This window comes from Protopterus annectens, chromosome 5.part0 (assembly GCF_019279795.1).
Source record: "Protopterus annectens isolate FY-2018-M chromosome 5.part0, PAN1.0, whole genome shotgun sequence".
Lineage (NCBI taxonomy): Eukaryota > Metazoa > Chordata > Ceratodontiformes > Protopteridae > Protopterus > Protopterus annectens.
In genome coordinates this window covers 184,373,572-184,399,158 of record NC_056735.1, presented here as the reverse complement: position 1 = coordinate 184,399,158, position 25,587 = coordinate 184,373,572, and the positions used below count along the sequence as shown (strand labels likewise).

Below are 25,587 nucleotides of genomic sequence, written 5' to 3'. Positions count from 1 at the left end.
ACACCTTACTACATAGCGAGAGTATGCATCCCCAGTATGTTTTTAAAAATGTAGTCAAAGGACAGGCTATGAGAGTTTCCAGACTGAATCCAGTATATGAAGGCTATAAGCAGGAGTTATTGACACTGAGGACGAGATTGATAGCTAGACAGTATGACCGTTATGAAGTAGATAGCGTCCTTGAAGAAATTGATACAATTATAACGACTAGAGCCAGCCCGTATTTTTCTAATATAAGAATATAGGATCAGGACAGGGAGGCTATTCAATCCAATGTCCCCATAGTGAAGATACCCATGTTTTTTTTTACTGTGGATACACCTGCATTAAGTGGAATTGTGCGTAAACATTGGGATGTCTTAATGTTAGATGAGACCATAAGAGAAGTAGTGGGAAATGAACCAAAATTCCTTTTTAAAAATAAGAGGAATCTTAAGCAGATGTTATGTTACCCCTGTTTACAGACAAAGGAGATATGTAGTGAGCCTAACAAGGGGACGATGCCTTGTCAGAAATGCAATCAATGTGCCTCTATTGATATTAGGGATAGTTTTGTTCACCCTACTCCTAGTTATGTGTATAGTCTTAGTACTTCAGCAAATTGTGAGACTAAAAATGCTATTTATTTAGCCAGGTGTATCTCATGCAGTGCATTTTATATAGGTAAAACTAATAGAAAGCTAAAGGAAAGAATCAGAGAGCACCTGTACCATATACATAGAGTGACCGAGCACAATGCATTAGCAAGGCATGTGATTAACACTGATCGCACACATGAGTTTAAGTTCTCAGTATTACAAGTCGTCACCCCTGGGATTAGAGGAGGTGACACTAGGAATTACACAGAGAGCTGTGAGATGAGATGGATTATCAGGTGCAGAGCTGATAAACTCCCTGGACTTAATGAGAAAATACCTATAAAACCTATTTTGCACAATAGAAGGCTGAAGTTAAATAAGTAGATTATATGTGTAATGTGAATTGATTTTGATTATTTATTCATCAATGTATTTATTTTTAATGTATCTAAGAATTTTAAATGTTTTAGTAGAATGTAATTATTTATTAATAATTTTATATTTTAGAAATATTTCTGCATGTTAGATGTTTTACAAATATGTTGGAGCGTATTAGTAACACATGGTGATTGTTTATATTGATTCATTGGCAGGATATGATGTCATTATTAATTTAATATATAAATGGCTACTTTTTATTTGTGATTTACGGTCTGATGAAGCCATTATGGTGAAAGTGCTTACCGATTTCAGTTAATAAAGGACTTGTCTTAGCTATACTCAACGTTTTGATTTGTTACAAGTGAAGATTTTTGAGGATTTTTATCTTTTATGAGCTGCCCTGGTTTGTTTCCGTGAATGGACTATACTTTGGTTATAGTGGTGTGAAAGCGCTCACCATTACTAATAAATTTTGGTTTATTTTATTCAAATTAAGTCCGTGTCTGTGTGCTCTGTTGTTTAGATATTTATTTTTTATTGATTTTATTTCTTTGGAGCATACTTAGTCTGTCGGGATAGTTCTACTATTTTCTGGTTAATGAGTGATGTTTTCACACCACTTTCTAATAACAAAGCATATCCTAGGGTCATTCAGTGTTCTGGCAGGCATGTTGAGCACATCTGTCTTGAGGGATGCTCTTGTCTGCAGTTGGCTCCTGTTCCTCCTCTCTGTTTTTCTTCCATTACCCATAATGAACAGGTTCATAAAGAATGCAAGAGTGTACAAGGCCAAAGTGATCCTCATTGCCCCTTTCTGGCCTCATCAAACATGGTTTCCATTCCTGTGACCTCTTCTAGTGCATCTTTCATGGAAATTGGATCGGTATCCAGATCTATTAATACACTTGGCCGGACTACTTCCTGTGGAACATAAAGCCATAACGTTAACCGCTTGGTTCCTCCAATTCTAACATTAGCCAGAGATGCCACACTTTCTTCATCAGTTCAGATACTGTCATTGTCCCAAAAACAAACCACTATGAAAACATACAGCAGCAAATGGAAAGGTTTTCTATTTGTGCTGCTTCCAAGGGCTTAGATCCATTTTCAGCTCCTTGTCCTTCCCGTCTAGAATTTCTGTCAGAACTTTTTCACAATGGGCCCATTTACTCAACTATCAAAGTACAAATGGCAGCCACCTCTAGCTTTCATATAGACCAGAATGACAGCTCTATAGCCTCTTAGAGAATTTCTGAAGCATTCTTTAAAGGAACATTTTTTCCTCAGCCCCAGATCAGAGACCTGGTACCTCAGTGAGATATTACCATCACGTTACAGGCAATGACTCAGGCACAGTTTGAGCCAGCAGCATCAGTAGATTTAAAATTCCTTTCTTGGAAAACATTTTTTCTGGTGGTAGTCATTTCAGCCAAATGGATTTCAGAGATGCAAGCACTTTCCTACAAACCATATTCGGTTTTTCATAAGGAGAAGGTTTGCTTGAGAAGTAATGCATCCTTCCTTCCTAAGGTAGCATCTGAAGCTAATATAAACAGTCAATAAACCTTTCAGTCTTTTTTCCAATATTTTCAAACAAAGGTGAATACATGCTACATATGCTGTATGTGCATCATCAGCTTAGATTGTATCTGCATAGAACTAAACCTTTGAGAAAGCCAGATCAATTGTTTGTGGCATTCTCCAAGCTTAAATTGGGCAAAGCAGAGGCTAAAGTTACCTTGTCCAGATAGTTATCGGAATACATTTAATTTATGTACAATGAAAAGGGCTTGTCCCTACAATCTAAACCTAAAGCTCATTTCACAAGGGCAGTGGCCACTGCTTTCCCCACTTTAGACTTAGATTTGCACAGAAGCTACTTGGTCAACCATTCATACATATTTCTATCTCATTATAGACTAGATCACCTTCTTCGTTTGGCTCCACCATCCTCAGGAATGTCCTTCCCTGATGCCATCCAGTTCTGTATGCTTGGAATTCTGTCCCAGATGTGAATCGGATGAGAGCAGACAACACTGGATACAAAAATTATGTACTTGCCATAGCAATAGATCCATGTCTGATTTTTGTCCAGTTCAACATTCTTCTCACCTGCCCCTGACAAATTGCCACAAATAGGGCTTTGAAGACCTTGTCGACTATGACATTCTCTGTCAGCAGGACAGTTACTACTACCAGTGTCCTATAACCCTGCCATTTTTTCTATGGTACATTCTAGAACTGGTTTTGAATGGGAGATATTTTGTTAGTATGTAATTACATTGATCTACTTATGGATATAATATTTCTGGGAGAAAACGTAATTTGAGGGACTGAGGTGGAGTTCAGGGAATTATGGGTAGGGAAGGAGTCAGAACCCTGGAAGTGAAGAGCTTCAGATTCTCTGCTGAGGTCAGATCCAACAACCCATAGTTGAACCAGATGAAAATCTGACAACATGGATCTATTGTTATGGTGAGTACATAACTTATGATGTTATGTTGTCCTTATCTCACCTTCATTCTTGCTTGGTGGGTTCGGAGCCGATACTCTGCTCCGACTTGGCCGTATCCTAAAGCTCGAGAGCTGCCACTTGCTCGAGGCTAGACCCTATCGCAACATGCCCAGCAAGAAGTACCCAGATCTCATTTGCCTCTTGAAGCTTAGGGATTGTCTGCGACTGGGTCAGGCTAAGTTGTATTTTTTCTTTTTCTTTTTCTTTTTTTCAAGAATCCTGATATTTTCTTAGTTGTAGTATTCCTTGTAGTTAGGGGTTGCTAACTGTTTAGGTGCTTCGTGTCTATCGCCCTGTTTTTACTGTTTGTTGTTGAGGCCATCGTTTCCTTCTCTCAGGCCTACTAATCCCCACGAATCCATTTCAGTTAGAGGATTCGTTTTCTCCTCTTGTTTTCATCCCATTTTAGTTAGGGCCCCCCTTTTTTACTTCCCCTTTTCCAAGGGAGCTCGCCGTTTAAGTTAGAGGCATCTCCTCAGTCAGAGGAGTTGTCTTTAAACTTAGAGACTCTCCTCCTTTAATCCCTTGTTTTCCCATCTTCTTAAAAAAAAAACAAAAAAACAAAAAAACTTGTCTTTTCGGTCCTTTTGGCTGTTTTTCTTCTTTCTGCTACTGTTATTAATAATTGTTGTGGTAGTTACTGTGTTGTATATCAGACATGTCCAAGGAGTCATCAAAAGATTCAAAAAATGTGATTCCTGCATACAGAAGATGTTGTTGACCAATGGCCATACAAGTTGCATGTACTGCCTGGGAGCCATTCACCTGTAGGACTCTTGTTCCATGTGTCATGGTTTTAGCTCTACGGTCCTGCAGGAGTGGAAAAATAAGTTGATTCTGAGAGGGTTACTGAAAGCACCCTTTGAGGCATCTGTGGAAGAGGATCAGGCAGGCAAATCATATAGGCTCACCAAGAAAGCATCTTCGTCGGCTCCAAGCTCGGGAGTCGTTGAAGGCTCAAGACAAGCAAACAAGTTTGTCAGATCCGAAGTCAGTCGGGTCTGACAAGACACGATCTCCTTCGGTTCCTCCAGTGTCCTCTGAACCGGCTAGGAGCCATAAAAGAAACCGGTCTCCCTCCTTGGAGCTGATGCATTCTATACCGCAGTCTCCTCTGCTTCAGTCTGTGACAGGTAGTCACTGCTCATCCACCCATTCCTTTTGATCATCCAGGAGCCTTTCAGATGATGATGTGGAGAGGGTGGTGAAGAATTTACTTAGGACTCTGGCAATGGCAAATGTTTTATCGAGCCCAGCCCATATGGACATGGAGCCAACTGTCCAACCTACTTTGTCATTGATTCCTCCTTTGACTCACTCGAGTTCGGGACCGGAGTGCATGGAAGTCATTGTGGTGGAACTGTCGGACCCGAAAACCACCGGTCTTGCAAGTCAGCTGTCTGGTACAATCTCTTCGATACCACCTTCTGTCAAGGGATCTGGGGGCCAAGACTCCCTCGTCGGCTCTGGGGGGCGGAGAGAGCGGGATTGGATCCTTGTCGGTTCTTACTGTCCCACTCAGGGCTTTGGCGCAGGTGAGTTTGGCTACTACATCAGCCTCAGAGCCATCGCTCTTGATGCGGGGGACATCTCCAGGCTCTTCAGAGCCGGAGACTCTTTCGGGCTGGAATCTTGGTGCCTTTGAGGTGATGAGGAGTATGCTGTCCTCCCAGACCGCCCCACTCTCTGCTTCAGCTGCTCCGTCCGCTTCAGGGCCGGTGTCTACCTCCACACCAGCCCTCCTTCCAAAGCGTAGGGAACCAATGTCCCAGGTCACCCCTCCCTCCTCCTGACCCCCCCCTTCTGGAACCTCGCCAGAGTACTCCTCTGAGGAGGTCCCTCAGAAAAGGACTTGTAAGAGGAAGCAGATAGACTCCCCTGAGTCTCTCACGTCAGACACAGATTTGGAGGATTCAGAAGGGTCCCCACGGTCCCCCTTGGAGGATGTCTCATTTTCAGACATCCTGGAAATCCTCAGGCAGAGGGGTGGCGGAAATCCCTTTCTCCTTCTGAAGATGAGTCTGTGTACCTGGAGGCTTTTGGCTCCCAACCCTCCACCTATTGGGTGTTTCCTCCTTTCAACCAGCTACTTGGGGGTGGTCAGTTGAAAGCTGTGAACCTCTCCAGAATCTATGAAACTGGTTCCGAGGACAAACTTTTCCTGACTAAGGGTGTTTCAGTTGATGCTATGGTGTTTGAGGCAGCCACAAAGAAGGAATTAGCAGAAACTTCTTTTTCTGTCCATCCACTGAACAAGGAGTCCCTTACGATGGACAGATACAGAAAGCGTGTGTTTTCATCAGTGGCCTTTACCCTTAGGTCACTGAATTATTTCTCCCATTTCACTTGTCTCCAGAAGGATCTCCTCAAAGAGCTGGGACATACTTTTCAGGATCCTACAGCTGTGGGAGCTATAGACAAGACTGCTTGCCAGCTTGCGTCCTTGTCTTCTGTAGTCAACTCCTCCATGTGACTCATCTCTTATGCAGCCGATGGAGCAAGCAGAGCCGCAGGCACAGGAATTGTCTTATGAAGAAATTCCTGAATGTGCCTTTGTGAGTTCACGGAGCCCTTCAAGTCCTCCTTTACGAACGCCCCATTTGATGGCTCGTCATTGTTCGGGCCCAAGGTAAAAGAGACTCTTACCAGGTGTGAGCAAGATGGCAAAACTCTCTCTGCTGTAGGAGTACGTTCCTCCGTACCTATTAGACCTTATCCCAAAGGTCAAAAAGGCAGGAAAATGTGGTTCCGGAAATCCCAGGGAGCTTCACCTGATGCATGTGGTGATTTTTCCCCCAGGGGCAGAGGGGGAAATAATGACGGGCGATGCCACCTTCGTGGCAGAAGGGGGTCCATAGAATCAGGGCGACAGAGATACATTCTCTGGTAGGCCCTTCCAGCACTCCTGAAAGGAGGCCCGCCTGTCCACCTCTGGAGACAGGGGCAGATTGTCACTCTACCCAGAAGCCTGGCAAAGTATCACAAAAGACAGATGGGTACAGTCAATAATATCCAGGGGATACAACATTCCTTTCTCCATGCTACCTCTTCCCAGAAAACAAAAATCAATCCCAGATGCCCCTCCCAATGTACAGGATCAAGCAAACCTAGAAGTTCAAAGGTTGCCATCCAGGAAGTCCCCGCAGACCAAATCGGATCCAGAACTTACTCAAGGTTCTTTTTAGTTCCAAAGAAAACAGGGGACTGGAGACCCATTTTGGATATCAGCAGGCTGAAAAAGTCTGTCAAGAAAACAAAGTTCCGGATGGTGACACTGCAGTCCATTCTTCCCTTTTTGGGAAAGGACAATCGGATATGCTCCATCGATCTCCAGGATGCATACTACCACATCAAGATGGACAAGCAATCCAGGAGATATCTATGCTTCTGGCTGGGAGCCAGTCATTATCAGTTCAGAGCTCCACCCTTTGGTCTCACTGCAGCCCCCAGTGTGTTCACCAAATGCATGGCAGTAGTTACGGGTCACCTGAGGTGTCTAGGATTCCAGGTGTTTCCATATCTAGATGACTGGCTCATTACCACCACCACCGAGCATCGACTAATCATAGCAAGGGACACCACAATTAGTCTCTGCTCAGAGTTAGGCATCACTGTCAACTACAAAAAAATCTGCCTTGTTGCCATGTCAGCATATTACATTTATAGGGGCAAATCTAAATACAAAAGACATGATCGCAAAATTGCCTCAGGAGAGAGTGTCAACCATACAACATCAGGTGTCAATCTTGATCAGGAGAAAAGATTCAAGCAAGATTTCCCTCAAAGTGCTAGGCTTGATGGCGGCAGCAATAACACTAGTTCCCTTGGCACACTTCCATATGAAGATATTGCAGTGACTTCTTTTTGCTCAATGGTGCATGCAGAATCTACCCATGTCGCATGAGATCCACATTACGGAGACCTGCAAAAGGGATCTACAGTGGTGGCTTCAGTCTATTCACGTAAAGATAGGCAGGCCGTTCATCCTTCCCCAACCGGTAGCCATAGTGACCACGGATGCTTCCCAGATAGGGTGGGGGGCATTATCTAGGACAGACTGTTCAAGGAATTTGGCAGCAACACGAATGCCACTTGCACATCAATGTCCTGGAGATAAGAGTGGTACTTCTGGCATTGCAAGCACTTTAGGACTCTCTACCGATGGGGACGATTGCAGTTCAAACAGACAACATGTCCGTAGTGTGGCACATCAACAAGCAAGGTGGAACCAGATCTTACCCCTTTTTTCGAGAGGCTCTAAGAGTACGGCAGTGGGTGGTGTCCTCTCTGTCTTTTCTGATTGCAATGCACATCCTGGGAAAATCCAACGTGATAGCAATTCTGATGCCACATGAGTGGTCCCTGAAGCAGGAAATTGTAAAACAAATTTTTTGCAAGTTGGGGCCAGCCTTGCTGCAACCTCTTTGCCACGTCCACGAATACCAAATGCAGCAGCTATTTTGCCCTGGTCCCCCAACTGGGACAGTTACCCAGGGATGACCTTGTTCACTATTGGCCCCCGGGACTTCTTTATGCTTTTCCCCCAATACCCAAAGTTCTTCATAAAGCAAAATTGCTGGGTTGCAAGCTAATCCTCATTGCCCCTTACTGGCCTCAGATTTGGTTCCCCTTCCTTTGGCCCCATCTCCAGGGGGATTCTTGGATGCTGCACCCAGTTCCAGATCTTCTGATGCATCAGTCAGGAATGCTCTACCCTTCTATTCATACTCTCAAGCTGACAGCTTGGTTCCTCCACTTCCAGTCTTAGCCATGCTTCCTGACATTTCCCAGCAGTATGACACATTTTGATGTCTTCTCACAAATCTGCAACTAGAAAGATTTATGCCAGCAAATGGAAGAGGTTCTCATGTTGGGCATCCAAAAATTATATTGATCCTTTTACTGCACCCATTTCGATAATCCTGGAATTCCTAACTGAGACTTTTAACCAAGGGGCAGCTGCAGCCACCATCTGAGTTCAGCTGGCTGCTATTTCCAATTATCATGTTGGAGAAATGGGTTCAAACGTTATGTCCCACAGATTATGCAAAGCTTTCCTGAAAGGTACTATCCTCCTGAGTCACAATAAGAGAACCACCTCCTCTTTGGGATCTAAATTTAGTCTTAGCTTCCTTGATTCTCCCTCCTTTTGAACCAGCTGCTACCTGTTCTCTGAAGTCCTTGACTTGGAAAACAATCTTCTTGACAGTCATTACCTCAGCTCAGAGGGTATCAGAGTTACACGCTATCTCCATTCATCCCCCTTATTTAATTTTTCACAAAAACAGAGTTTCTCTCAGAACCAATCCATCCTTCCTACCAAAAGTTTGCCCTGAGTCAAATTTAAATCAATCAATAGAACTCCCTGTTTTCTTCCCAAATTATGGCAAAAAGGCAGAATGTAGACTCCACCAACTGGATGTGCTTAGGCAGTTGCATTTCTACTTGTACAGGACAAAAGACTTCAGAAAATCCGACCAGTTGTTTATATCATTTTCAGAAAACAGAAAGGGTATTTCAGTCTCAAAAGTGATCTTATTGAAATGGCTTACAGACACCATCACTTATGTTTATAGCTAACAGGGTAAACAACTTCCAGGAAAAATTCATGGGCATTCCACTAGAGCATTATCTACCTCTATGGCATTTCAGGCTAGACTGCCTTTGGACTCAATTTGTGCGGTAGCTACTTGGGTTAATCCTCATATCTTCATCACTCATTACAAGGTAGATGTGGCCTCCCGGAACAGGGCATCCTTTGGTTCCACTGTTGTGAAGAGTTTATTCCCTTGAGCCACCCAAGAAAGAAGGCACTGGGGATGCTGTCCCACAAAGCAAGAATGAAGGCGCGATAGGGACAACATAACATAAAGAAGTTATGTACTCACCATAACGTTCCATGTTTGTTGTCAGTGATCTTGCCTTCTTTCTTGCATCCCTTCCCCCTTCCTGGAGGATTGAGAGGAATTATTTGGCTATATGTGCTATGATTCCCTTCCTGTTTCATGAATTGGATAGGCTTAGGGTCTATCAATGTTGTTTGCTGGTACTGATAGGTGTGTGTGTGTGTGTGTGTGTGTGTGTGTGTGTGTGTGTGTATGTATGTATATATATATATATATATATATATATATATATATATATATATATATATTTTTTTTTTATGTGTGTGTGTGTGTGTGTGTGTATATATATATATATATATATGTTATGGGTTATCACAAATGAGATCTGGGCAACTCTCGCTAGGTATGTTAGGATAGGGTCTACCCTCCAGCCAGTGGCAGTTCTCGAGCTTTAGGATACGGCTGAGTCGGAGACTAGTATCGGCTCCGAACCCACCAAGTAAGAAAGAAGGTGAGATCATGAGCAACAAACATGGAACATTATGGTGAGTACATAACTTTTTTTTTTTTTATGGGTGCGTTAAATCTTCCATTTTTTGAAACCGCTATTCTCAGCCAGCTTTTTCTTCATTTCAGCCTCTGTTTTTGGCTGTTTTATCAGTTCATCTGAATAGCTGCTTTAAGCTTCTTCCACTTTTTCAGTGTTTTGTTAGTTGAGTTGATGTACTCCTTTAATGTTCATTTGTTTGAATCAGCTTTGAGTACATTTGATTTATTTTTTTGTCTAAATTGTTGGTAGCCATGTCTTGTACCAAAGCTGGAGCTTGAACTTGAACTTCTCTTTGGTGAACAGCTGTAAGATTCTTCCCAGTTAGTGTTTTCTTTTCAACTTTTCTAGTTGATTTTTTTTCAGGCTCTCTAAGTTTCTTCTCTGTGGCATCTAGGTGGTGTACTTCTAGCTAGTAGTTGAATTTTATTAAAGCTGGCAGAATTTACTAGCCCTTGTTTCTCGCTTCCTTTTTTAAAACCTGGAGAGTTGTAATTAAGCAGTTTATCAGTGTGAAGCCATTTTGGAAGTTTGCCCTTGATCATTGAACAAAGAAGTTGAGAGGTATGCATCTGTACCTTCTCCAAACTGGACTCCAGACTCCAGACTCAAAAACTAATGTAGAAGTGCAGAGCACAGTATAGTTACTTATGCTATGTAAGGTGCCTAAAATGCTTATTACAGTGGCATCACAGTACAAAAAATTTTGCAAAGTTTCTGAAACATCTAAAATGAGAATGTTATAATTGAAGTTAACACCGAATTGAAAACAAAACTGCTCAAACCTAAAGTAATCCATTTGAACCTACATGTTTTTTTTAAACATCCAAACATAGCACTTAACCGCTTACTTCCAGAATAAGTCATAAAGCCATAAATAAATTTTGCATCCTGTGGCATGAGCATTAAAGATGCAAGTGACTGGATCACATGACTGGTAAGATCCTTGAAGCCCTTCTCTTACTAATTTAGTGTCATGCTACAGCTGAACTATTGAGAGTACAGAAAGTGGAGCAGTCATTCTTTAACGCATAGCAATGGAGCAGCTGCTGAAAATGAACTTAAAATTAGAGTATTCTTTACAAATCAGAGCAGTTCAGAGGAATGCCAGCCCTGTAAGAGCATTAGACCATTGGGATCATAACTGCTATGCTAGGGCTAGATCAGTGGAGGGGTATGCTTGCTTTAGAATGTCAAGAAGCTCAGCTGGCATGTACTTTAGCTTTAAAAATTCTGAATAATGATGCTAGTTGGGCTCATGGTAGCTGCACACACTTTCAGTACTTATCAGTCAGGTGGTAACCTAATTTCCCTTTCATTGTGCTTGAATTCTTTCCACTGTTTCCTCTTTAGGTGTGCTCACAATGCTATCCAATCTGCTATTGATTTTGCCTTGTTTATTCAACAGAAAATGCCAAGGACAAAGCAAGTACGCTATTGGGGGAAAATGTGGTTTCAGCTGTGTGATAATCTCTGATAGTGTAGACTTCAGAACCATAGATGTATTGTGTAACTGCAGAGGAGCTGTGATCACTCAAAATTATGCTGTGCTCCATTTCCAGTTTTTCTTTATTGCCTGCTGTTTCATTGTTTGATGGTTGTTTCTGAAGGAGAAGAAAACATTGCTCGATGGTTGTTTCTGAAGGAGAAGAAAAAATATATGACTAAATTCCTTGTCTTTCATCTGGTGACCTTGACTGACGGTCTTGATGGGGCCCCCCAGCTTGCAAAAGGCCCTAGGCAGGTACCTAGGAACATAGTGCTAGAGTTGCCTAAATCTGAAAATAGTCTTTCCTCCACTTCTAAAGAAACAGAATTTATTTTACTGTGAGACAAGCTGACCTTGGACTGAGATTTTACATGTTCCTTTATGATGCACGTTTAAATAGCATTTCTTATACTTCGATGTATTTACCACATGAATTTAATACTTTAGGCAAATATTAATGTAACTGTTTAAAATGATAAACTGAATGTTTCTTTTTTCTTAGGATATACCTCCTCCATGGAAACTTCCTTTGATTGCTAATTGGAAGAAGTATCCTCTCTTCTTTGGGACTGCAATATTTGCTTTTGAGGGTATAGGAGTGGTAAGCGTTTAACATTCTTGCTTTCATTTTGGATGTTGTATGTTCCCTCATGCAGGACAATGAAAACAAGTTTTGCTTTTCTTGTCACCATATTTTAAAATGGTAACTGTTACATCCGATGTTGTCATTTTCATTAATTCCTCAATTCATTCCTCAATGTATGGGTCTCAGATCCAACTCGGCCAAACTATTTTGATTCCTGGATCCGACTCTCGAGATCCTCCCTTTACCAATGATTCCCCTTACTTGCCAGATTACCTCATATGTCATTTGCCACTCTAATGATTCAGTTAGGATTGTGCTCTCTCGAGCTCTAGGGTACCTTGCTAGGTTTAGTTAGTAGATACAATTTATTTTTTCTTCTGTTTTCTAAACTTTAATATATATTTCTATTTAGCCTTCCTCCCTTTACTCTTCCTTACCTCCGGGTTTTCCATTTAGGTAACTTTTTTGTTAATTGTTGATACTTTGCCTTCCTTCTGCCATTAGGTATTTTTCCTTACCATTGTTGGCAGTTAATCTTCCCTTTATCTTTCATTTCTAATATAAATGCAAAAAAAAAAAAAAAAAAAACTTTTCTTGTATAAAACTTCTGGTAGACTTTCTTTATTCTTGTTGGCTAGTGTTTGGTTGGCTGACAAGCCAGATACCCAATTCTGATGTCCACAAGGAGTGCATATATTGTTTAGGCCCTTCTCACTTACAGGTATCATGCGAGATCTGTGTAGGCTTTAATTCAAGGGCGATCAGTGATAGGCGGAATAAGTTGGTCCTGAAGGGCCTTTTGCCAGCTTCTTCCTCCTTTATTGCTTTGACTTCTGTGGCTCAAACTCCTACTAAAAAGAGTAAGCAGTCAGAGATGAAGAAACTAAGGAAGCTTTCTCTAGTGCGGTCTCCTGCTCCTGCTCTGAGTTCAGAGCCTCCCTCCAAAATACAAAAAGTGTCAGATCTGACACCCTCAAATCTGACAATCACTGTGGTTAGGTCTTCTCTGATCAAGAGCCCATGATTTTCTCTGGAACCTGTCTCTCCCAGGTTTAGGTCTCCATTTATACAGGAGACTCCTAGGAAGTTGCCCCATCCTGCTTCCAAAACTTCTTCACTCATGTCCTCCCATAGTCTTTCTAAGGCAGATATGAACAGGCTGATGATGGATCTGAGCCTTCAACCACTTTCTCACATATTTATAACTCCATCTTGATCTGACCCATAGTTTCGAAACCAGTGGATCCAAGAGTGATGAGAGCTGAAATGTCAGATCTGATGATACCACCTTCTTTTTTGGATCCAACTTTATCCCTGACCTATTTGGCATAAATCCCTACTGAGCAGGATTAGTCACAGAGAAAAAAGAATTAGCGCCAGATCCAAGGGCCTGACTTCAACTCCAAAGTTTTTGGAGATGTCACTTTCCCTTTGAAGGCTTGGAGCTGGACAGCTCAGGTCCGATTCTCTCCTTGGAGTTGAGATCTGGGGAGAGATGGAGAACTGGCTGAGCCGAGAGCTTTGACTCAGGTAAGACTGGATCTGATGTTGTCAATATTCATTCATTCATTCATTACTGATAGGTGTTGGTTCTGTCCTCGGAACCGAGTCAGCCTTGTAACAAGGTCTTGCCAGCTAAAACAACTCTCGAGCTAAGCTTTACCCATAGTGCCCCTCTCCCTGTTACCCCAGATCTCATTTGCCGCATAGATATGAAGACATGTCAAGCCAGTTCTCAGCTAAGTACTATAAAAATTATCCTGAAACCTCTTTTTCCACAGAATTTCTCTCTTTTGCCTTTGTAATCCCTTCTCTTATTAGCCACTAAACCTTTACCTCTATTAAGTTAAATTTTTTTCTTCTTCTTACCAACTCAGTAATCTTAGTACCATCATTGGTACAGGCCTTCCCTCTCTCTCTACTTTCTTTCCCCTTACCTCTTAAGGTAATCTACATACCGTTGTTGGTATTCTTTCTTGCCTTCCAAAAAAAATGCTTTCCTGTCTGTCTTTCCATTTAGAGTTTGTACTTTGTATTGTTTTTTGTCGATATTAGATAGACAATTTGCAGTTGTTCCTGCCATGTCTGAATAGAAAGGGACAACAGGATTCAAGCAATGCGACCAGTGCAGTCACAAAATGCCTAATTCGGACACTCTTGTATCTTGTGTATACTGTCTGGGTGTTCCGCATCTCTCTGTTCAACCACCTTGTGACATTTGTAAATGAGAGGAAAAAACAAATTGATTCTTAAAGGCCTGTTAAAAACACCTTTTTCAGAGGCTATTTCTGCGTTGCATGGTTCACCCCTCCAAAGAAAGAACAAAAAAAAGAAGTCACTCTGTTCCTTCTTCACCTCATTCTGGTGATAGAATGTCTGTACCTAAGCCAAAAATTCCTAAATTGGCACCAACGACTTCGGCTCCAGGGCCTCAGCTGCCTCCATGGTGCCGTTGTCTGTTCCGAAGCCGCATGTATCCACTTTGGTGCTGTCTTCAGTAATACTGGCCCTGGCACCAGCCACGGTACTGATAGTATCGACTGCACCGACTATTCCTTCAGCTGTTATTTCAGCCCCATCCTATTAGGCACCACAATAGTAAATCCAGCACCGGTCACCCCCACCCCCCCAATACATGTTCCTGGTCTTGAGACCATGGTGCCGATAGGAGAGCCTGTTCCTCGACCCGATACTCTTCCACGGCAGATCTATTCTTTGGGCAACAATATAGCCCTTTTTTGGAATGGCCCAATTCTCCATTGGGGATATCAACCAGATCTTCCAGGAGCCTCTTGGAATTGGACGTGGTGCGACTTGTGGATCAGCTGCTGATGGCCAGAGGGATTTCAACACCTTCAAGAACTCCCCTCCCAACCGGAGTTGGCAGTTTTTCTCCATGCACTCCTGCATATTCTCCTCCTTTGACCTCCCTGCAGGTATCAAAGCACCCGGCACGGACGCCCTTTTCAGCTCCCACTTCTTCGGTTCCACTGGTGGACCTCACCGTGGTTCCAGAGCCAACCCTTTGGTCTTAGGCTCACATGGAGCAGAGCCATCCTCAGGATTGTGATTTGGCTGCAGACACCGTGTCCCCTAGTACGGCTACAATTTTTTCTATGGTGCCATCTACTATGGTTCTGGGAGCCTTGGGAGTACCAAGTCCTCCTGGTGGGGCTCCTTTCTTGGGAGTGAGCTCGTCGGAGCGGAGGTGTGACCCCGGTTCTGAGGTTGTCCTTCTCGGTTCCAGGCTCCCATCTCTCTTCAGGCAGGCCAGCTTTCCAAGTGATGGAGAGAGCCCTTGCCTCAGTAGGCAACCCATCAGCATTGGAATACCAGATATGTTCTCCCTCTGAAATGCAGCTGACACAGGCCACAACATTGGGACATCGAGCACAAGAGCCTCAAGGTACCCTAACACAGAGGTACCCTCTCCTCAGAGTTCTCGTCAGAAGCCCCCGCTGAAGAGGTACCATGTAAGAGATCATGCAAGAGGAAGCATGTGGACTCCCCTGAAGAGTCCCTCACTGAAGATATAGATTACGATGAAGAGGAGGGGGTCCCCATGATCACCCCCTGAGGATGTCTCCTTTAGGGACATACTGGAAAATTTAAAGCAGTGGGGAGAATGGAAGCCCACCAACCCTTGCTCTGAGGAGTCTGTATTATTGCAGGCTTTTCTTGCTCGACCCTCTACTTCTTGGGTGACCCCGCCTGCAGACGAACTAATCCAACTCATTGTGCAGTGTACATTGAAGAATCCTGATACCGTTGAATCAGTTCCCTGGAAACCAGATAAAGTTTTATCCCTGTGTGCGAGAAGTCCACACTGGTCCAAAGGCCTACCAGTAGATGCTATGGTGGTGGCAGCGGCCACTAGGAAAGAGCTCGCTGAGGAGAGCCAGACTGTCCACCCCCCCAAACAGGGAGTCTCTGGCAGTGGACAGGTTAGGGAAGTGTTTGCCTCATCGAACTTTGCCATTCAGTCCTTGAATTACTTGGCACATTTTACTGAGCTTCAGAGAGACCTAATCTCGGAATTCTCTGGACCCCTAGCAGGAGCAGTTTCTGATGAGGTATGTGACAAAGTTGCCTTGCAGCTTGCGACCCTAGAATCCATATCCAACTCGTCCATGCTGTTAATCTCTCATGCTACCGAAGGGGTGGCTAGAGCTGCGGGTTCAGGCGTTGTCATGAGACGTCATGCCTGGATGTGCCTTTGTAACTTTGCGGACCCTTTTAAGTCTTCCTTTCTTAATGCTCCAGTGGAAGCTTCTTCCCTTTTTGGCTGAAAAGTGAAAGACATGTTAGCCAGGTGTGAGAAGGACGGCAAGGCCCTGTCTGCAGTGGGTGTATATTTTTCCACCTACAACGACCCTACTGTAGGAATCAGAGGAGTGGAAAAATGTGGCACAAGAAATCCCAGGATCCTTTCCATGACACACGTGGCAAGTTTACTTTCTGCGGCAGAGGGGGTAACTCATCGGGAAGACGCCCTTACAGAGGCAGGAGGGGGTCTGCGTAACCAGTGGTTCAGAGTTTCTTTCTCTGGGCAGCTCTACCAGTGCTGCTGAAGAACGACCCGATTGCTTTCCTCTGGAAGCCGTCTGGAGACGTTTCCCTCTGCACCAACCTGCCTGGCAAGCAATAACCACAGATACTTGGGTGCAGAATATCATAACCAGATGTTATCACATACCATTCAATATGTATCCAAACCAATGAAGACAAATTCCCGATGTTCCACCCAGTCAAAGGGAAGAAGCAGCTCAAAAAATAAGAAAGCTGTCTCAAAAAAGAGTCGTCCAAGTAGTCCTACCAGACCAAATAGGATCTGGATTCTACTCAAGGTTCTTTTTAGTGCCAAAAAAGACAGGGGACTGGAGACCAATTTTGGATCTCAGAATTCTGAACAAGTTTGTCAACCAAACAAAATTCCAGATGGTCACGGCTCAGTCTATCCTTCCTTTCCTGGAGAAAGATGATTGGATGTGCTCACTAGATCTTAAGGATGCATATTACCACATAAAAATGGATAAATGCTCCAGTAGATTTCTTTGCTTCTAGCTGGGAGCCAATCATTATCAATTCTGGGCGCTGCCCTTCAGACTCTCTACAACCCCCAGAGTGTTCACCAAATGCATGGCAGTGGTAACAGCTCACTTGAGACTGCAAGGATTCTGAGTGTTTCCATATTTAGATGATTGGCTCCTTACCTCCCCCACCAAGCATCTACTGGTTACAGCCTTAAACTACACTCTAAAACTAGCAAAATACTAAGGAATCTCTAAAAACAGGGAGAAATGCAAGTTGACTCCTTCTCAAACCTTGGAATTTATAGGAGCAACTTTCAATAATCAATTTTGCCTAGTCTCCCTTCCAGATCACAGGTTAGAAAGACTGAGCTCCCAACACTGGGTGATACTCTCTCAAGAAAAGGTTGCAGTTTGGGCTGTCCTTCAACTTCTAAGATCAATGGCAGCATCAATTACAATAGTTCCCCTAGTGAGACTACACATGAGACTTCTTCAATGGCTCCTAATAACACAGTGGTCCCCTTCGCATCATTCTATATCCTTTAAGATCTGCATAACAAAACGATGCAAACAAGATTTAACTTGGTTGATGAAGGCAGAAAAAAACCTATGGAGTCACCCTTTCTCCCCATCTCAGCCCAAGACCATAGTGACCATGGACACTTCCCTGATATGGTGGGGGGCACTTTCAGGGAACGACGGCCAAGGCACTTGGTCAACCATAGAGTCCAACCTGCATATCAGTGTTCTAGGGCAGTGCTTCTAATGTTGCTAGCATTCCAATCTTTCCTTCTGTCAGGGACAATTGCTATCCAGTCCGACAACATGTCAGTGGTCTGGAACATCAACAAACAAGAGGGAACAAAGTCCTACCCATTGTGTCGAGAGACCATGAGAATTTGACAATGGGCGACAGCTTCCAACCACTTTTTGATTGCAATGCACATTCCCAGGAATTCCAGCATGATTGCAGACAGACTGAGCAGATGTACCCTCCTGCCTCACTAGTGGTCCCTCAATACAATCATAGCGGCAAAGATCTTCAGCTGCTGGAGCCAGCCTTGCTGCACCTCTCCAGCAAATCACAAATGCAGCAGCTGCTTTGCCCTAATTCACCCACAGGGGGAGGGATGCTCTAATACATGATTGGCCCACAGGACTTCTGCATGCTTTCCCTCCCCTTCCTCTGATTCCACAATTTCTAAAGAAGGACTTTTGGTTGAGAAGCAGAGTAATCTTCATTGCTCCCTATTGGTCTTGATAAGTTTAGTTTCCCATCCTTTAGCCTCACCTAGTATGCCAACCATGGATTCTGGATCCAACGCCGGAATTGATCTCACACCCACAGGGGTTGATTCACCCAAGCATATCCAGTCTCAAGCTGACAGCTTGGTTTCTCCACTTCCAGTAATTGCCAGTTAGAATAACCTTACCTCCCCGGTACGTAACATTCTTCTGGCTTCACATAAACTATCCACCAGGAAAATCTATCTTAGCAAGTGGAAGAGATTCCTTATTTGGTCCCGGCAAAGAGAACTAGACCCTTGCTCAGCTCCTGTTAGTGTGGTTTTGGATTATTTGTCAAGTCTTCTTCATGCAGGAGCAGCCGTTTCCACCATTTGAGTACATTTGGCTGATATCTCAAACTTCCATAATGGATTCCAAGACTCATCCTTAATCTCTCATCGTTTCTGTAAAACCTTCTTGAAAGGGGTATCACATATCAGACCACCCTTCAAAGAACCGATTGAACCTTGGAGTTTAACACTAGTACTGCAATCCCTGACACGATCACCATTCAAACCTACTACCACTTGTGATTTAAAGTTGTTATACTGGAAATCATTATTTTTAGTAGCCATCACCTCAGCAAGATGCATATCCGAGCTTCAGGCCTTGTGTATAAAACACCCTTACATGGTCTTTCATAGGGAGAGAGAGTATCACTCCAGAGTAACCCTTCCTTTCTGCCCAAAGTTATTTCAGAATTAACAATTAACCAGACAATTGACCTACCAGTCTTTTTTCCTAACTACTCAAATAAAGGAGAATACTGCCATCATTTGCTGGATGTACATCGTCAATTACGATTTTATTTAGACAGAACTAAATCAGTACATAAATCAGACCAGTTGTTTGTTTCCTATTCAGGCCCTAAATTGGAATCTCTTTTTCTAAAGTGACATTATCTAAGTGGTTAAGAAACTGCATATCCTTTGTCTACCAACGTAATAAAATTCTTCTACTAAGCAAGGTCAAAGCACACTCCACCAGATCAGTGGCGACTTCTGTTGCTTTTCACTCAAAGTCTCCGATGGATGACACAGCTGCAGCTTGAGCTACCCCCATACCTTTATCACTCATTACAAATAGAATTTGGTCTCCAGGGGGAGAGCATCCTTTGGTTCAGTGGTACTCAGGAACATCCTTCCACAGGGGCCTCCCAGGACGTAAAGTAGCTAGGGACTCTATCCCATCAGTAAGGAATGAATGAAGATTAACATCAGATAAAGAAGTTATGTTCTTACCATAACGTTCCATCTGTGTTGTTCATCTTCATTCATTCATTGCGTCCCACCCTCCTTCACCTTCCAAGGAGCTCCTGTAGGTTTGGATTTGGTCCAAATCCCACCTTAAGGGACCTGCTCAGAAAAAGCCTCTGCTTTCCTTGTCTTGGGCAAACTCGATCTGAGGAAACAAGGAGAGGGTCACTGTGGGTAAAGCTTAGCTCAAGAGTTTTTTTGGCTGGCTCGAGCTTGTTACAAGGCCGACTCGATTCTGAGGACGGAACTGACACCCATTAGTTATGATTGAATGAAGATGAGCAACACAGATGGAAAATTATGGTAAGAACATAACTTCTTTTTTTCTGCCTCTCCTGGACACTATGCCTTTTAGGTAGTGGATCGGGTGTTCACCCGTCCTAGGGAATCTTCTACTCTCACTTCCTCGGATCCTATACCTTACCCCCAATGCATTTGAACTCTAAGCCCTGTCACCCTTTTCCATAGGGACAATCAGCCCATAAGAGCTTCTAGACCATTCCTGTTCAGGAACTCCCCATCTCTTCCGATACCTCTCCTAAATACCCCACTGAAAAGGTAGACCGGAAGTGGAAGTGCAAGAGGAGGCACTTATATTCCCATCAGGAAACTTTAACTGAGGACACTGATTTTGATGAGGAGAAGGGTCCTCTAGGTCCCCACCTGAGGATGTTTCCTTTAGAGACATTTTAGAGATCCTGTTCCAGAAAGGCATTTGGTCCTCCCAAAGCCCTTCCCAAGAGGAATTGGTGTTCCAAGAATCCTTCAGGTCTGGCCCATCTACATCTTGGGTTACCCACCCCCCCAGTGGATGACCTTATAGACCTTGTCTCCCATCAGGCATTGAAGGAACCAGATTCAATGGAGCCTATGCCCCACCATCTAGAGAAGATTTTAGTAGCCCTTCAAAGGCAGGCAGTACTGGATTAAGGATATGTCTGTAGATTCTATGGTTGTGGCGGCAGCCTCCAAAAAAGAACTAGCCGAATATCCTTCTAACAGGGAGTCTAGGGTGTTGGACAGGTTGGGAAAGCACACTTATGCTTCAGTGTCCCTTGCCTTATGGTTGCTCAGTTACCTGGCACATTTTACTAGATTACAGCAGGACTTGATCAAGGAACTCTCTAAGTCTACCCCAGGGTCCATGTTGGCAGAGGAAAAGAAAACTTAGTCCTCACAACTGGCCATCCTACAATCTATATGCAATGCATCCATGAGGTTAATATGTCATGCTGCTGAACGTTCCTCATGGGCCACTGGTTCATGCATAACCATAAGGAGACATGCTTGGATGAGACTGTGTGGTTTTATGGAGCCCTTTAAATCCTTTCATCAATGCTCCTTTTGATGATTCTTCCCTGTTTGGGCCCACAGTTAAGGACACACTTTCTCACAGTGAGAAAGATGGAAAACCTTGTCTGTGGTTGGAATCTGTTTCTCTACCATACAAAGACCTTTCTCTAGGAATCAGCATACTGGTAAGAATATGTGGCTCAGAAAATCTCAAGGGTCTTGGGATTCTTTCTTGGACAGGCCCTTTCCACACTTCTGAAAGGTGCCCTGACTGTTCTTCTCTGAAAGCAGTTGGGGCTTTTTCCTTGCACCCAGATGCCTGGGCAGCCATCACAGGAGATTCTTGGGTGCAAAGGATCATATCCAGAGGATACGTCATTCCCTTTTCACAAAGCCCTTCACAAAAGAGACATATCCCTGCTGTTCCACCCAGTCAGAGGGAGTTAGCAGCATTAGAGATCCAAAAGCTGCTAAAAAATACAGTTATCCAAAAGAATCCCACCAAACCAAGTAGGATCCAGAATTTACTCAAGGAAACCTGGATCTCAGTCATCTAAATCAGTTTGTGAAGAAGTTCTGGATGGTCATGGTTCAGTCCAATCTGCCTCTTCTACAGAGGGATGACTGGATGTGCCCTGTAGATCTTCAGGATGCATACTGTCAAAATACACATTTGCTGTCAAAGATATCTGCGCTTTCAGCTGAGAGCCGGTCTTACCATTTCAGAGCTCTGCCCTTTGGTCTCACCACAGCCCTCCGGGTGTTCAGCAAATGCATGACAGTGGTGGCAGCGTATCTCAGACTGCACAGATTCAGAGTGTTTCCTTATTTAGATGACTGGCTCATCTCCGCACCAACCATGCATCTCCTAGGGGCGAGCAGGGATTACTTACTCCAGTTGTGTCCATTCCTAGGGATCACAGTAAATCCTTCGAAGTCCCAACTTCAACCAGTTCAAGTCTTGGAGTTTATAGGAGCTCAACTGGACACAGTCAGACAGAATTCATTCCCTAAGATTGCACATTAGACAGATTCTAGACCATCCCTATTCTTCTGCGAGACTGGTTCTTTAAGCATTAGGTTTGATGACTGCAGCAATCACCCTATTACCCATGGCTCTCTTTCACATGTGGATTCTCCAGTGGATCCTGTTAATACAATGGCCGACACTTCAATATCTGTTAAAGTATCCTATATAGATTTTGAGAGCATGCAAGGATTCCCTAACTTTTTTGGATCCATTCCAATGAGCTTTGTCAGGGGTGCCCATTTATCTTTCCTCCCCCAGAAGCCATGCTGACCATGGACGCCTTCCAATTGCGGGGGGGCATTTCTTGAGACAGACTTTTCAGGGTGCGTGGTCCTCAGAAGACACCAGTTTGCATGCCTTAGAGATGAGAGCAGTCCTATTAGCATTGCAGGCCTTTCAGAACTCTCTTCCCTCTAGGTACAATTGCTGCCCAGACAGACAATATGTCAATGGTTTGGTACATATACAAATGAGGGGGGATCTTTCTCCCATTGCTGAAAAGCAGTGAGAGTCTGGCAGTGGGGTGAGCTCCTGCAACCACTTTCTTGTAGCAACACACATTCCAGAGAAATAGCGTCTTAGCCAACAAGCTCAGTAGATCCATCCTCATGCCACATTGGTCTCTCAATCCTGTAATGATAGAAATAACTTTTAGCCGCTGTGGTCAGCCATGATGCAACCTTTTTGCCTCTCCCTCTCAACAACAAATGCAGCAGGTTCTTTGCCCTAATTCCCTCTCAGTGGAGTCACCAACAAATCCTGTAGTCCACATTTGGCCCACCAGTCTCCTGTATGCAAGTTTCTCCTTTATCAAAGTCCTGCTTGCAGCCATCTCTAATTATCACATAGGACATAATGCCTTCACCCTAGTCTCTTCTACAATTTGTAAGGCTTTTCTAAAGGGTACTCTTTTGCTTAGACCTCCAATAAGAGACCCAACTTCACTTTGGGATCTTACTGTTTTGTTACAAACTTTAACTCATTCCCCCTTTGAACTTTCGGCTAAGTCCGACCTGAAATGTCTCTCTTGGAAAATAATACTTCTTGTTGCCATTACGTCAGTAAGGTGAGTTTCTGAACTCCAAGCATTCTCTTTAAAACCACATTATCTGTTTTTTTTTTCACAAGGACAGAGTGACATTACATACAAATCCTTCCTTTCTGCCAGAAGTTGTTTCTGAGTCAAACATGAATCAAGTAATCAATTTACCAGTCATCTTTCCAAACTTTGACAATAAGGGAAAATACATGCTACATCTTTTAGATGTACATAGAAAACTTCATTTTTACTTCCATAGAACGAAAGGATTTCAGAAAACTTAACTGTTTGTTTGTTTTGCTTAAAAAAAAATTGGGAATATCAGTATCTGCAGTTACCTTAGTTAAATTGATAACAGATTGCATTTCCTTTGTATAAGAGGTTCATAGGTTCCTACAAAGTTTAGTTTACTGTGCCTCTGTCTAATAGCAACAAGGAAGGAGTTTGAGAGTCAGTTCCAGAAATCTAAAGAATTTGGCTGAGTCAGTTTGGTATTACTTAACTCTCCAAAGGCTCATTTAACTAGATCCATGGCTACATCATCTGATTTTTGAGCTACAGCTTCAATTGATGAGATTTGTGATGTGGCTACTTGCTCCAATTCTCATACTTTTATTTCCTATTACAAGTTGGACATCATATCCAGGAACAGGACTGCTTTTGGCTCTGTGGTTCTATGGAATATCCTTCCATGAGGGCCACCCAAGATTATTGTAGCTGGGGACTCTGTCCAATACACTGAGGAGTGAATGAAAATTGCAACATTAGATATTTAAGTTGTGTACTCACCATAACTATGTATCTGTGTTGTCCATTTTCATTCTTCCTCTACTACCCACCTTCCTTCCCCCTATCCTTATCATTTGGGAGTGACCTGAAGTATATGGGAAGCATTGTTCCCAGTCTGAGCTTCTACTTTGTCTCTATCCTGTTTCTTGCTGTATTTATAATTATTATAAGTATTTATGCTTTCTGGCATATTTAGCAGCAGCAAACTCAGTCTGAGGTAATCAAGCAAATAAGGGGCATTATGGGTAAAGGAAGGAGCTTGAGAGTCAGTTCCAAGAATCTAAATAATTTGGCCGAGTCAGATCCGAGACCCATACGTTGATGAAGAATGAAAATGGAGAGCACAGATGCATAGTTATGGTGAGTACATGACTTAAATTTTCCAAGAAAGGCCTTAATGCTCTTGTACTTTTAAAATAAAAGAAAGATGCAGAAGCTGCACAACCGAGTTCTATGTGCCATTTGTGGAGTGCTGATTGCTTGTTTTGCATCATTAGAAATTATAACTGCTCTGTTTGTAGCCACTGAAGTTTTTGTTAGCATTTAAGTTTTGTTTGCCTTGCTTTGTCGTTGACCTGGTAATTGCTTGAATTGTGGCTACGTTTTTATGCATTTTGTCTATCTTTGATTTGATACCACTGATCCTTTCATTTTGGAAGGGAATTGTTTTAGCATACTTACTTCCAGAGTCATCTGGATACGCTAGTTGCATACTGCTTAGGTGTTATACAGTACCATTGCCCTTTCAAGTGCATTTCATATTGTCTTCCTAGACCATCATAAGACTCTGTCCACACCATCTGCAGTGGGCTACCATGTTCCCTGCTATAGTTTTGACAATGAGAATGAGCTTCCTGACTAGGAACACAGGCTGATGGGTGTGCCTGCAGGCTAGTATAACTGAATCTGTCTTTTCTGAAGGAGGGTTTGAGGAACAAGGTCTTATATGCCTAGTTATTGGAGAAGTTGTTCTTTGGCTATTGCATTCAGGGTCTGGCCATTGAGCTGCTGAGGAAGAAGTAGACACTCCCCATAGCAGAGGTCCTTTTTAACACCTGTCCTTCATCCTCTACATTTTCTGTTCTTTTCTATCCTATCCCTGACCAACTCCAAAAAAAGATTAGTTCTGCTCACTGTAGTCTTCTTCTTCCATTGCCAGCTAAGTTGCCAAATAGATGACACCACCAGCTGCAATTCCACTTCTCTGATTCTGGTCTGGTCTGAGGCTGCCAAAAAATGGAGTTGGTTCTTTAAGCTCTCCATGGCTTGGATAATCATCCATAAAAAAATCAGTTGGGTTTATACATGACCACTCTTGATCACATTCTGGAGCTCTTCCTTCCTCCCCCATTTTGAGCTGTGCTGACTGATCATTCTATCTCAGCAGAATTTTACAGGCCTAGATTATACTGGTCAGAGGAGTTGTGGAGACTGTTCCATGTTTGAAAAAGGTGTAGAAGTTCTATTCTTTCCTTATTCTGGTCCAAAAAAGGGTTGATGCCTTTCATTTCATTTTGTATATCAGTGACTTCACCCAAGACATCCACTGTATCTCGCTTCAGGTGTTACCGTACAGTTGTTTATACCCTGACTTCTGAGGGGCACCAGGATTGTGTATTAGACATGATGGATACCTTGGGACATTTCACCACTGAGGAATACATACAGTGGATTACTCTGGTTTTCTGTATATTGGTACTACTTTCAATACAATTGTGATGTTCCTCAGCACCTAGACATTTTATCAAACTGCTGGCCATGTTTTCTGAAACCTTGTAGAAGAAAGATCTGTATGTGTTTCCTTACTTGTTCATCTGTCACCTGGTGGCCTTGTCCAGGGGATGGTTGTAATTATCCCTTCCGTAGGCATTCCTGTAGCGTCCTCATTGATGACTATCCATTGGAAAAAATATTTTTT

The 25,587-nt window shown here is 43.2% G+C and overlaps 1 protein-coding gene across 1 annotated transcript in view; it reads left to right on the top strand.

Moving 5' to 3' along the window:
- The window catches only part of SLC36A4 (solute carrier family 36 member 4), a gene marked incomplete in the record, with an annotated part of 1,257,367 nt that overhangs the window by 1,007,836 nt on the left and 223,944 nt on the right, over positions 1-25,587 (top strand). The window contains 1 exon segment of the mRNA XM_044072201.1: positions 11,859-11,957. Within this exon segment, the coding sequence (XP_043928136.1) occupies positions 11,859-11,957 (99 nt within the window).